Consider the following 14,538-nt stretch of genomic DNA (forward strand, 5'->3'; position numbering starts at 1 on the left):
TAAATGAGTGTTCTGAGCCAGTGTCCAGTGGTGGCTTTACCTTCCCTTGGGTGTAAACCAGGCACCTGATCACCTGCTGAATGGGGATAGCTGAGTATTTTATTTTTATCTTCCAAAGAGCTGGGTTCCCTCTTGTCATGATTAATGAATGCAGAAACTCCTTTTTTCCCCTTCTCCTGGAAAAATAGGCAAATATAGATAAATATAGTGCACTAGTATAAAATCAGTGTTTGTGGATCTTCTTTCTGTTGGTACACTCCAGAACAACTGCCGTCGACAGTGGAACTCTCCAAGTGGGACCTAAACATCCATATCAGAATTGAGGGGAGGGGCCAGCCCAGGGCAGTTTGAGGACCCCCCAGGGGATCTGAACAGGTGATGCTGCTGTAGCTCCAAGGGGGCCGTGGGCCCTGCAGAGGGGCCCCGGAGAGAACCCAGGCTGCAGTCAGCTACCAAGTCAGCCTCTCTTATTCCCATTCCATGTTCTCCTCTTATGTGAATTACATGGATGCACAAAGCCCTCTCAATGCAGCTGAAAGCTAAAGGTGTTTTTTGAAAAGATAAATCACAAGATTTTCCTCTGTTCAATGAAAAGAGACTGCATCTTATGTTTTTACAGATAATGTGCTTGAATGGAAAGCCAGGGTGCTTAGAAACCCACTGTACCTTTATTCTCGGAGTGGCCCCTTCTATCTCGGAGTGGACACGTTTTTCCTGATCAGGTAATACGGTGCTCTCACTGCTGGAGTTGTTGCGCTCGTGGCTGTTTGTTTGGGGAAGTGTGGATGTGGCTGTTCTCTGTTTCGTGAGAAAACCCGACAGGCTCACGCTGCCTCTCCTTGGCCTCTGCCTCTGTGCATCCCTGGACAGTACCGAGGTCGCCAGTTCCTCTCTTTTGTGTCTTCAGTTTATTAAATGATTCGGGATGGCTCTCTCCGGATGGCTCTCTAAAACAGGCCTTTTACAAAAGGTGATTTTATTGCTCAAACTTGTTTATTTCAGCGGTTCTCAAATTCTGGCTCGTGGTATGGTGCAAATCCATGATCAAGTTGCCAGTTCTCACCACAGTGAAATGTGGAAAAAAATAAGAAAATGGTGTGAGGTACATAAAGCGGTGTTTATTTAAATTAACTAAGAGGCAAATTTTCTTAAATGTTTGATAAATGTCAGGCACTGCATGAAGTCCTTTGCAGCATTATATCATGCAGTCCTCATGGTGTTCCTATACAGTAGGGACAGCTGTTAAAATCCTCAGTTTTTGGTTTTGTTCTTTGGGGGTTGGGGTGAAATTCGCATCACATAAATTAACCGCTCCCAGCGAAGGATTCACTGGCAGTCACTGCATCCACTTTCTTGCACAACTACCCCTCCTATCTGGTCCCAAAACATTTTCATCAGCCTCGGGGAAACCTCACACCCATTAAGCAGTTTTTCCCAGTCCCTCCTACCTCCAGTTTTTAGAAATCTGCTTTCTCTAGTGTGGATTTACCTGCTCTAGATATTTCACACAAGTGGCTCACACAGCGTGCTTTTGTGCCTGGCTTCTTTCGGCTAGCATGACATTTATGAAGTTCACCTATGTTGAAGCACATATCAGCACATTGTTTCTTTTTATGGCTGAATATTATTCCTTGTATGGCAGACCACCAAAATCTCCACTTTAAAGATAAGGGGGCTGAGAGTGAAGGGCGTGGTCCTGGTGGGCCCATCGTCTTAACTCCCGGTTTAGACCAGTCTGGTTCCAGAGTCCGAGCTCCAGCCTCTGTGCTGGCCTGTCTCTACCTCTCTGGAGTTACGTATCCCTTCCTTCACAGGGAGATGGTGACGGCAGATGGCATCATTAAGTGCTAAGCATTCATCCATCCAGGGGCTTCCCGATGGCTCAGCAGGTAAAGAATCCACCTGCCAACGCAAGAGACACAGGAGACTTGGGTTCGGCCCCTAGGTTGGGAAGAGCCCCTGGAGGAGGAAATGGCAACCCACTCCAGTATTCTTGTGTGGGAAGTCCCATGGACAGAGGAGCCTGGCGGGCTACAGTCCATGGGATCTCAGAAGAGTCACACAGTACTTAGTGACTGAGCATGCGTGCGTGCACGCACATTCATCCGTCCAACCATGCTCTGAGCATGCATGCATGCATGCACGTTCATCCGTCCAACCATGCTCTGTCCAACAGATAGTAGCCCAGACAGGCGAGGGACAGAGTCCACCATCTGCAGTGAACAAGACCATGATATCGGGACTACTGGGCACCAGATGTTCCAAGAGAGCTCAGCTGGGTCTAACCAGGCAGTCAAAATCCAAGTACAGGGTGGGAGCCTTTGGAAGGCGGGGAGGTCCGCCCAGGGGACAGCAGTTCAAAGACCAGAGCTCTGTTTCCTGCAAGGAAACTAGTAGGAACACAGCAACAAAAGATGCCATACGCTGGCTGGGGCTGGTGGGCAGAGCTCCAAGCCTGGGAGGGGAGCTGGCTAGGACAGATCAGGACGGCTGGGACCAAAGCAGACTCAAGCTGGGGACCTGCCACCAGGAGGGAAGCATGCAGGGCGCGAAAGGCCACTGGTCATCCCGGGCCATCAGTGGGAATCAGAGACAGTGAAGAGCCATTGGGTCAGCGTTGAGAGGTCCAAAACACAGGCCAACGCTCCTGAGATTCCAGATGGCCCCGAAAACTTCCCTGGTGGCTCAAACGGTAAAGAATCCGCCTGCAGGCCAAGAGACATGGGTTCGATCTCTGGGCTGGGAATATTCCCCTGGAGAAGGGAATGGCTACACACGCCAGTATTCTTGCCTGGAGAATCCCACGGACAGAGGAGCCTGGTGGGCTACAGTCCATGGGGTCGCAAACAGTCGGAGGTGACTGAGCAACTAACACTTTCACTTATGGTGAAGACAGCATACCTGACCCTGAGCTTGGTCTGGGGCCCAGGGAGCACTGTGCCTTCCTCAGTGCTTCTCAGAATATAGTCTCAGCATCGCCTGGAAACTTGGGAGAAATGCAGATGCTCGGGCCCCACCCAGGCCCCGTGACCAGGCGCTCTGACTGTAACAAGCCCTCCAGGCGATGCTGCCATCTGCTCCCATCTGAGAACCCCTGTGCCAGCCCCAGCATGTAGGGTGCAGAGAGCAGAGAGTGAGACCCAGCAGGTCCTGCCACGATGCAGGAGACCAAGGCACGTGTTTCTTTTCTCTTCACTCCTATTCGCTTCTGTTTCTCCTCGCCTGTCTCAGTGACGGTTGTTTTCTCTTTCTCCTTCCAATTTTCATTTTATTACTTTAGGAAGTGCACGTGGTCTATTAATTTCTTTCCAACATCAGATATATTACTAATAGTGAAACATGTCACTGCCGCTGCGCTAAGAAAAACTTTGATCCCATACAATTCTCATGATAAACCTGTTATCAGGCCTGTTTTTATAGCCGAGAAAGTTGATGTTGGAGATGAAATAATCTAAGCCCCCCAACCCCTCCTCAGCTAGAGTATATTTGAGTACAATCAGAATTGAAATATAATGTCTGTTTTACACCAAAACCATGTCTTAACAACTGTGTCACTAATATATTTAACATGTGTGAGCGATTGCTCACACACACAAAAGTCTCTGACTCTTGAGACCCCATGGACGGTAGCCCACCAGGCTCCTCTGTCCATGGGATTCTCCAGGCAAGAATACTGGAGCGGGTTGCCATTGCCTTCTCCAGGGGCTCTTCCTGACCAAGGGATCAAACCTGCCTACGGCTCCTACATCGGCAGGCAGATTCTTGACCACTGAGCCACCTGGGAAGCAATATGTTACATAGTAAGACCTAAGACTTCTGTCACTGTTGATGGTTTTGGAATCCTTTTTCTCTCTGTCAGGCTGGGCTGATTTCATATATCTCTCCTGCAGGATTTTATTCTTTCCCAGTCTGTTTAGGTTTCCTGGGTCTTCTTGGCCTCTTGGAACCAGTTGTCTTGCTCAGAGCCTGTCTTCCTGCCAGCCTTTCACTTTTCCTGTCTTTGTGAACTTGCGACGGTGCTTGCCCACACACAGAGGGAGACCCTGATTGTTTCTGGCAACTGAGAGGCGGCTGGAATCAGAATTGGCCATGCTACTTCCTCAACTCAGTGCTTGCACTTTCTGTATAAATTTTGTTCCTATTATAGTGAATCCAACTTGCTGCATTTCAAAAGAAACTCTTGCTGGCAGAGAGTAAAGACAGTCTCCAACCCTCACTGATCCCCTCCAAGTCCTGCCCAACACACACACACACACACACACACACACAGCCTTCTTTTGCAATAGGAAACACACTTGTTCTTTAGGGAAACACTCACAAGGGTCATGGGTTATTGTTGCTACTAAGTTGTATGTTGTTATATGTTGTTACATTTCTGGTGCCACGTAGGCAGACCAGCGCTCCTTGATCAATTCGGAAGTGGGCTTTGTGACCATGATCTTGCGGTGCTTGATTGAAATGCCAAACATTAGTTATGCTTGGAAAGAACCTAAAGAGCAGCTGGGTGAGGATATTGACTCCAGTGAAGGGAATGGTCTTTCTCAAAGGAAAGCCGGGTGTTGGCTTTGACATCCCTACTGCATCAGTAACAGAAGTACGGGAAGACAAGCATGATTCACGGCGCTGGCAGCCTTCTGCGGCCATGGAGCGACCAGAGCTGGAAGGTCCACGGGAAGGACATCGCAGCTTCCGAGGACAGCGGGAGGCAATCGAGGCCTCAGGATGGCGCGATTGCAGCCGAGCTGTCGGGACAGCGGGAAAGAAGTAGGAGCTTCAGAGGACAGCGAGCAGGAGGCGGCAACAAAAGTAACAGATTCCAAAACAGAGGCCAGAAGCGGAGTTTTAATAAAGCTTTTGGACAGTAATTTGAAGTAGAGGATTTATTTGCTATGTTCAGCAATGTGGAACTGAACATTATTTTTCATACAAAGCTAAAAGTACATTGTATTTCCTTCCTGACCACTTGCCCAGTCCCCATCTTTTCGAGAGAGAAAAGCTTCATCTAAATTATTTCATCTGATTGATGACTCTCATTTATAACTTTATTGCTACTTCTGTCTTGGGTATTCCTTTGGAAAAGGTGTATGGATTCATTACATATTCTAATGTATTGTCTATAGATTATAAGATAAAGTCAAGCATGTATCTGCTGATACTTTTTAAGTTGACCTGTCTTTATCCTTAGAAATGTTTCTTAATAGTTGGCTTCCCTGGTGGCTCAGATGGTAAAGACTCTCCTGCAATACAGGATCCCTAGGTCATGAAGATCCCCTGGAGAAGGAAATGGCAACCCACTCCAGTATTCTTGCCTGGAGAATCCCATGGACAGAGGAGCCTGGCGGGCTACAGTCCATGAGGCTGAAAAGGTTCAGGCATGACTGAGCAACTATCACTCACATGTTGTTACTGAGGCGTGTCCAACTCTTTGCGACCCCATGGACTGCAGCGCGCCAGGCCTCCCTGTCCATCACCATCTCCCAGAGCTTGCTCAAACTCATGTCCATTGAGTCGGTAATGCCATCCAATCATCTCATCCTCTGTCATCCCCTTCTCCTTTTGCCTTCAATCTTTCCCAGCATCAGGGTCTTTTCCAATGAGTTGGCTCTTTGCCACAGTATTGCAACTTCAGCTTCAGCATCAATCCTTCCAAAGAATATTGAGGGTTGATTTTCTTGGTGCTGGAGAAGACTCCTGAATGGACTGCATGGAGATCAAACCAGTCAATCCTAAAGGAGACCTAGAGGGTCATCGGTATAAATGTTAAAAGGTGGAAATTCCCTGGTGGTTCAGTGGCCAAGACTCTGCACGTTCACTGCTGAAAGCCTGGGTTCAATCCCTGGCCTGGGAATTCAGATCCCGTGTACACCTAAAACAAAAAAGAAAGAAAAGAAAAGAAACAGAATAAATGTCAAAAGCATGGGAAACTCAAAAGGTACAAACTTCCAGTTATAAAACCAGTATGCACTAGGAATGGAATGTACCACATGATAAATATAATGCTGATGTTTGTTAGATAAGAAAGTTGTTAAGAGAGTAAATCCTAAGAGTTCTCGTCACAGGCTGCTCCGTCAGCCTGGCTCCCGTAGTGAGGAAGATGCTGAGCTCAAGGTGATTGGCCGTGGACACGTACCACGAGCAAGGAAACAGCTGTTACTGTTTTTAGTCTTAAAGATGTTTTGTTACTGCAGAGTCATTTAGTGCGCCCTGAGAGACAACGAAATTAATCAACCCACGAACCGCATCACTGATCAGTCGTTCCTGTGATCTATTCTCTTCCTCTCAGTGGCTGGTTAAGTGCAAGATCATTTTTAAAGATGCGTCAGAATTCAGACAAAGGAATAACCCCTAGCGTCATACTCAGATACTTTTTCAGTCGCCTTATAAGGTAGGTTATTCATATAATCTTTCAATTTTTTTTATTGCTGCGTAATCACTTATTATTTTTAGTCTTTAACCCTCCTTTGAAAGACTTTTCAAAGAAAAAATAAACTGAAAAAAAAAATAGCTTTCTTCCATTTAAACCATGTTTAAATGTGGTTGCTCTTTCTGGTTGAATGGCTTTGGCAGTGGAAGATACCAGTACTCATGGTATTTTTCCTAATAAGACTTGAACTGTATTAAACCAACAAAAACATCCTTATTTCTAAAGCTAATGGATATCAGGTTTCAATGAACATACAGTCAGATTCCCATGAAATCTATGTTCAACAGAGTTTGTATGGCTCCTGTAAATTAGTAGTAATCAGATCCTGTAATAAGGACTAATGATAATGATAAACATAGAATACGATACGATCAAGAAAGGGGGTGGTAGAAGCTTGGGATGACAGTTGTTCCGATAAGAAGGCAGAAAGGATGCTAGTATTCTTTACAAGTGCCTGGTTGGTTGGGTGGGAATGGAATACAATATTGGGACAGAATATGGAACCACTGGGATAGCAGAGTGGCAGTGACATAATGAGACAGGAGAAGTTTAGGGAGAAAAAGAAATGTCTACCTGTGTGACCCACCGTTTAAAAATTTACACACTTGTACGATCATGGACTGTGGCTAAACCGGAGCCCAGTTCTTGTTACTTAGGGTCCATGGCTCTCGTTAGACGGCACTGTCACAAAATAGCAAGGGGAGTGTTGGAACAATCTTCTGGGCCCGTCAAATGGACTGTGTAAGATCTAACTCCAGTCTGCCTGGGCTTGCATTCTGATTCAGTCACTTACCAGCTGTGTGACCTTGAGTTAAGTGTCTCAATCTTTTCATGCTTGAGTTTCCTCCTCTTAAAAATGAGCAGAATAACAGCTCTCACTTCACTGGACTCTTGAGAGAATCAAAACAGATAACGCAGGCAAAGAATCTAGAAAAACGTGACAGGTAGTATGCCCTCAATAAATAAAAGCTATCATTATTACTGTTGTTATTTTTACCTTTTCACTTCCCCGGTTAATAGTTTAAGAATGAGTCTAAGCTAAGAAATAGAACTTTATTGCCTCTGTGGTTTCTTCCAAGCAACATTAAATCTAGTCCTCGTCCTGAATGCTTGACAGAATACTCTTTCTTGCAATATCTTTTGGGGACGAGCACTGGGTTGAGTAGCCAGTCTTGCCCTGTGTTCTTTTCGAGGAGAGGGACTGGCATTGAGGCCTGGCATTCTCAGTGATAAATGCTCAGGCGGGTTGTTAGGGGTTGGGGTGTGGGATCCAGTCAATGGCCTGGTGGGTGCTGCCTGGGAAACCCTTCAGAAGAACAACCCCAGAGCTGAGGGGTGAAGAGTCAGACGTGTTTTCCTGGGCAGATAAAGCAGTCGTTGGGGCCGAGAGCTCAGAGTGGAGGAGGGTGCGGTGGTGAGGCCTCACGGGGCAAGGTGCTGGCGAGGGTCCCAGGGGTAACATGTTGCAGGATGTGCCCTGGCTGTGGGCAGTGGGGATATGGAGAGGGCGCCAACTGAGGACACTCAGACTTTCCAGCTTGAGTGACGTGGAGGATGGGGAGGACATCCTTGAGATGGGGAGCTATGGGAGAGTGCCAGGAGGGAGCCAGGAAGAGAGCGAATGAGTCCAAGAACTGGGACAGAACTTCGCTGTGGTATGGGGGAAGCCTTAGCAACCCGCAGACTGGACTCACCCTCTTCAAGGTCAACCCAGTGAGAAGGCAGCTGTGTTCCTAGCTATTTTGATGTTTTCATTCATCAAGGCTTGCTGTTCTTTCTCAAATATGATTTATTCCCTGCCCTTTTAACTCCAAGAAGAGTAGGTGCAAGATCATTTGCTCTTTCTGTCTTTACTGAGGGCCCATTATGTACCGGGCACTGTCCCAGGCTCTGAGGATGCAGCAGTTGATAAACCATTCAGGGAAGCCCTGGTAGCTCAGCTGGTAAAGAATCCACCTGCAATGCAGGAGACCTGGGTTCGATCCCTGGGTTGGGAAGATCCCCAGAGAAAGGAAAGGCTACCCACTCCAGTATTCTGGCCTGGAGAATTCCATGGACTGTACAGTCCATGGGGCTGCAAACAATCAGACATGACTGAGCAACTAAGCACACATAAGCACACAAAGCATGCAGATGCTTTCTGGCAGGGGGGTTACACTCTAGTGACTAGAGATGGACCGTAAACAAATAAATATGCAACTCTAAGTTGAAATATGCAAATCCTTTTATAACAGGTCAGTGATGAGAAAGCTACAAGTGATAATTTAGAGAAGGAAGCAAGACAGCGTCTTCCTCTGGAAAGGTGGTCAGGGAAAATGCCTTTGTCGAGAATTCTGAAGGAAGGAAAGGAATGTTCTAAGCAAAGAAAATTCCCTGAGGGAAGAAGGGTCCAAACTGCAGAACCAACAGCAAAGGTCCTGAGGAGAGAGCCATGGTTGAGGTATTTGCAGAATCTCAAAGAGCCCAAAGGTGCCAGAGTGGAGCCAGCCTCTAGGAGAGAACGTGAGGAATGAGGGCAGAGAGGTGAGGGTGGGGAGGGCCCCCCAAGTCTCTAGAGCTGGAGGCAGACTTAAGGACTTCCCATTTTACTCTGAGAGGAGAAGCCTTCTGAGGGTTCCTGTAGGGGAATGGCATGGTCAGATTTACATTTTGCAAAAATCACTCCGGCTGCAGGGCAGAGAACAGACTGGGGCGAGGGCAGGAGAGGCAGACCAAGTAGGGGCTTCTACGAGTTTCAGAAAATGTGAAAGCCCAGCTTCTAGGGGTAAAACCTCATAGATACCTCACAGGAGACAAGGAGGGTAGAGGCTCCAGACCCCTAAAACTGTGCGATTGTTCCAAGTAGCAGCCACTAGTTAAAAATTAGTTTACTAGTAGGACTTCCCTGGTGATCCAGTAGTTAAGAATCCTCCTTCCAAATGCAGGGGGCCCGGGTACGATCCTTGGTCGAGGAACTAAGACCCCACAAGCCTTGGGGCTACTGAGTCCACTCTCTCTAGAGCCCACGTGTCACAACGAAGACTCAACTCAGCCAAATAAATAAATAAATATTAAAAAAGAGAAATGACACTTTTTCTAAAAAATTAGTTTGTGTGTGTGTGCACTCTGCCATGTCCGACTCTTTGCCACCCCATGAACTGTAGCCCACCAGGCCCCTCTGTCCATCGACCTTCCCAGGCAAGAGTCCTGGAGCGGGTTGCCATTTCCTCCTCCAGGGGATCTTCCCGACCCAGGGATTGAACCCGAGTCTCCTGCATCTCCTGCATTGGCAAGTGGATTCTTTACCTCTGCACCACCTGGAAAGCCCCCACCCATTAGTTTAAGTTAAGAAAATTATTGATAATAATGTCTAACTATAGCAGAAAGTTCTATACTAAAAATAAAGGCACCCCTTCCAGTCTCACCTCCCACAGGACAGCTTTGGTAACAGCTTCTTATGAATTAATTCTTGCAGGGACTTTCCATGTATTTATATATTCTTTTCCCCACCCATGAATAGGACTATACTTAATACTGCATTATTTTTCACGTAGCTTTTTTAACTTAATCATTTGGCATCTTTGTCTCACTGCATGGAAGGACTCACCTCACTGATTTTAAGGTTCCCGGGATGGCGCTGTGTGGGTGGAGCATCCATCATGTATTTAACTGCTCTCCATGAATGGGCATGAAGGTAGTTTCCAGGTTTTTTTCAGTCTTATTAGACAGTGACATGAAGTCTGTACATTTTTGTGCAACTGTTTGGGCACGTTTGCAGGGTAAATTCCTACAAGTGGAATCGATGGTTTGGTGCATTGAATGTACCAATGAACGTTTTCCAATTGAGCTTCCACCCCACCAGGTATGAGAAGGCCGCTTCTCACACCCCCATGGCACTGGCTGGTATCACAGGCTTTAGTCTTTGCAAACCCACTTTGACTTTAAATCTTCAAGCTTGGACAAACACTTGAAGGGCATGTATATTTATATGACACGTCCCACGTTTCAAAGAGTTGTGTTTTTTTTAACTTTTTATTTTGTATTGGAGTATAGCCAATTAACAATGTGGTGACAGTTTCCAGTGAACACCAAAGGGACTCAGCCGTACATACACAGTGTCCATTCTCCCCCCAAACTCCCTCCCATCCAGGCTGCCACATAACAGTGAGCAGAGCTCCCTGTGCTATGCAGTGGGTCCTTGTTGGTTATCCATTTTAAGATTTTTCTTTTGATATTTGTTTTTATTTGGCTGCATCGAGTCTTAATCCCACAGTGAGGTCTGAGGGCTTAGTTGTCCTAAGGCACATGAAATCTTCCCGGACCAGGGATCGATCTCACATCCCCTGCACTGCAAGGCGGATTCCTTACCTCTGGGCCACCAGGGAAGTCCTGGTGATCCATTTTCAATAGAGCCTTGTGTACCTGTCCTTCTCAAACTCCCTAACTGTCCCTTCCCCCGACCTTTCCCCTTGCAACCGTAAGTCCGTTCTCCAAGACTTCAGTTTTCTTAGTGATCGCTCTTGATTCTCAGAAAATCTTAGGAGGCGGGAGTCCTCCTTCTCCTTCGAGGAAGCTAAGGAACCATCAGCCCCCTTTTCCGCAGGAGAGGAAAGCGAGGAGCGATGCGATTTTCTCAGTGTGAAAAATTTAGACCAAACTAGAACTCGTGTCTCATGTTCTTTCCCCTGTAACCCCCAGGCGTGGCCCCCCCAGCAGCTCCCACCACCCCGGCCACAAGCCTGCCCGAGGCGGAATGCCGCCTCTGCCTGGGTCCCTCCGGAGGGCCTCTGACCTGGACTCCGGTTCAGAGGGGAGCTAGGGGCCGACTGATTCTCCTGGGGAGATGGAGGCGACAGATGGTGGGGCGGAGGCTAGGGGGGCGCGAGCCCAGGCTTGAGGGAGCATCTGCCCAGCAGCGCGCTCAGACGGCTGACCGGGCACGACCCGGCACCCAGCGAGGGCTCTGCGGCCAAAGACGGCTGACCGGACATGACCCGGCACCCAGCGAGGGCTCTGCGGCCGCAGACGGCTGACCGGGCACGACCCGGCACCCAGCGAGGGCTCTGCGGCCGCAGCCTGAGCTGGTCCAGGAAGGTGCATCCCAGCGGAGTCGGCGCTCTTGCCCTCAGACTTTGATCGGCAATCCCAGCCCTACTCCAGATACCCACCACCCTCCTGCCCACCGGATGCCTCTCTAGGAAGGATGTCATCTCTGTGAGATGCAGACCAGAGGCGGGGTGCAGACCAGAGGCGGGGTGCTGACCCACACCTATGCTGGGGCTGCTCCTCTAGCCGCCCCGCCCTCCATCTGTCACCCCCCACCCCAGGCCCTGAAACACCCCCCCCGAGATGTTTAGAGATGCTTCTGGGCCATGGGCTCTCTGCCCTTGTACTGCCCTGGATTTTCAAATATATTCTTTAAAAAAAGAGGGCTCTGCTGGGGGCCACCCAGAAGCCCCATCCCCCATTGCATATGCCTTCCGTGTTGTCCATAGGTCGCCTCCCCCCACCCTCACCAGAGACAAGTAGACCAGTGAGACAGGCTGCAAACATCCAATAAACACAGGCTTCTAAAGACTCGGTGAAAGAAAAGAATGTAAAATAGCGCAAGTTTTTCATATTGGCTATCTGTTGAAATGACAATATTTTGAATGTATTGACCAAATGAAGTATATTATTAAAACTAATTATACTGTTGACTTTTTTAAATGTGGCCACTGGAATGTGCTAACTGAATGGCTGATGTGGCTGGAATTATTACCGTCTATTGAACACCTAGTGCCTCCTTCATCATCTTGTAGCTGCCGCAGATCCTGCTTGGAAGGAGGTGGTGTGTGAGGGAAGGAAGGAGGAAATGAAGTGAGGCAGGAAAGGAGGATAAGAGGGGGTAAGGAAGGATATTTTCATGTAGGGAGGCCCCTTAAAGAAACAGGTAACAGCGTGAGATCTCAGTACTGACATATGGTTGGACCGTCTTGGGTAAGTGACTCAAACTTCTCTGAGCTCTAATTCGCTCATCAGTAAAACTGACAACACAGTTACTGGGCAGGTTAGAAAGTTCCTAGCAGAGTGGCTCACACATATGACCTGCTCCATGAAGAACAGTATTTTTGCATCGGCAGCAGCTACGCTGCTTTGAACCCACGAATGAACGGAAGGTTTGAGGGGTGAGTGAGGAGGTGGTCGCCCCCCAGGACAATCTGTTTTTGAGCACGCTATCGACCATCGCTATGTGACCCCCCACCCCAGGGGACCGAGTGGAAGCCCCGGGGGAATCACTCCTCCCCGGCCTTTCCTGCCAGGCTGCAGCCTCTTCACCTGTACTCGCTGTGCTTGCTGGTTGCATCGTTCTCCCTGGTGCCCTGGGGGCCCGTCTGGGAAGTGCCCAAGCTTCACCTGGAGAACTGCCGGCGTGCCTGGTGGACGAACGTGCTGTTGCTAAATAACTTCCTGTCGGTCCCGGATGCGGTGAGTTCAAGTCGGTGAAGGGGCGGAGGGGCGATCCGGCGTCTCCCTTCGCTCAGCTTGGCGCGCGTTCCCGGGGCCAGCCCGAGTCTGATCCCCTTTCTTCTGGCACCTTCTCGGGAGTGATCGCGATGCTGTAGGAAGGTGGGCTGTGGGAGGGAGGCTCGCCTCGGGTGTGAGCTGGGGGTTGCTGCACCAGTCCTGGCGGGGTGGGCGCTGGGAAAGCCGAGAGGGAGCAGGGCAGGGGGCCCGGGGGCCGGCCAGCGCGGTGCCTGTCCTGGACGCAGCTGCCCCCGCTCCATCGCTGTGCCATCTGGGGCCCCGTCACCCCAGCGGGAAGGGCGCCTTCTTCACCTCCACCCAGAGAGCGAGATTGAGATGGAACGAGGCGCCACACCCTCCCCGTAATGAATGCTATCCCATGTCCAGCCAGATCTCACAACGTCTGTGTATATGGGTCACGGCTTCCCTGAAGCCCTAGCTTCCTCCTAAAGAGCTTGGAGCCAGTGGAAGTGAAATAGCTGTAATTAAACCGCGTCAGTGATTTTGCACCTGCCCTGAAAGCACTGCAGAGAAGGAAATGGCAACCCACTCCAGTGTTCTTGCCTAGAGAATCCTGTGGACAGAGGAGCCTGGTGGCTGCAGTCCATGGGGTCGCACAGAGTCGGACACGACTGAAGCGACTTAGCGTGTGTGCATGCATTGGAGAAGGAAATGGCAACCCACTCCAGTATTCTTGCCTGGAGAATCCCAGGGACGGGGGAGCCTGCTGGGCTGCCGTCTATGGGGTCGCACAGAGTCAGACATGACTGAAGTGACTTAGCAACAGCAGCAGAAAGCACTGCTAAAAGGAGAATCACTAGAGTGTGACTACATGACCGCTGACCAACCAGACGGCTGCCTTTGGCTCACAAGGGCCCAGCAGCTTCGACAGGGCGTCCGTCACCGTCTAACTGCCTGCAGGGGGACCCCGCATCACCCTCCGTGACGGGGGCCCCCGGAGCAGAGGCCAGGCCGCCTTCCTGGGGGCAGACTGACTGGGGTCACAGGTGGGACCAGTGATGCTGTCACTTCTGATTAGCTGGTCTCCTCAGGACCGACGGGGTGGGAGGGGAGACCGAGGCACCTCTCATCTCTGAAGCCCCGGAGAGACTTGCCCCCAGGAGTTGTCTCACCCTGAATCAGAGACACAGGGGCCGCCTCACGCCCCACAGGCACAGACAGCCTGGCACGAGGCCGCTCTGGCCAGCTGCTCTCACGTCAGTCACGCGTGGGAACTCGGGGGTTTCCCGTGAACGCTCCTCTGCAGCCAGATCTCCGTTCTCAACCAGCACGGTCTATCAAATCAAAAATAGAATAAAATAAATGAACACATTCTCTCCACCTGGAGTTGAGGGGAGGACAAGGAAGAGACAGCAACACGGGCCCTCCGACCCCAACCGCGCCGTGAGGGTAATTACTGCTCACATCCTTGACATGCGGTGGAATTCAGTTCCCACCGCTGCCCTGGGAGATCAGCTGTGATTGTTGCCTTAAACAAGAGAGGAAGCGTGTCTGAATTTCCACTGTGTAAAATGGTAATAATAATACCTACTCCCCTGCAATTGTTATGAGGGTGAGTTGAGATGCTGCTGCTGCTGCTAAGTCGCTTCAGTCGTGTCCGACTCTGT

General features: G+C 49.5%; 1 protein-coding gene across 4 annotated transcripts in view; it reads left to right on the forward strand.

Annotated features, from left to right (window-relative positions):
• LOC145534764 (O-acyltransferase like protein-like) overlaps positions 1 to 14,538 on the forward strand; it is a 61,036-nt gene that overhangs the window by 34,281 nt on the left and 12,217 nt on the right. For all 4 annotated transcript variants that reach the window (XM_081562998.1, XM_081562999.1, XM_081563000.1 and 1 more), the window contains 3 exons: positions 620 to 722; positions 6,284 to 6,385; positions 12,706 to 12,871. In XM_081562998.1, the coding sequence (XP_081419124.1) occupies positions 620 to 722; positions 6,284 to 6,385; positions 12,706 to 12,871 (371 nt within the window). The remainder of the gene's footprint in view (positions 1 to 619; positions 723 to 6,283; positions 6,386 to 12,705; positions 12,872 to 14,538) is intronic.

The sequence above is a fragment of the Giraffa tippelskirchi genome, chromosome 14 (genome assembly GCF_054371585.1).
Source record: "Giraffa tippelskirchi isolate mGirTip1 chromosome 14, T2T-mGirTip1v1.2.pri, whole genome shotgun sequence".
In the NCBI taxonomy this organism is placed as follows: Eukaryota; Metazoa; Chordata; class Mammalia; order Artiodactyla; family Giraffidae; genus Giraffa; species Giraffa tippelskirchi.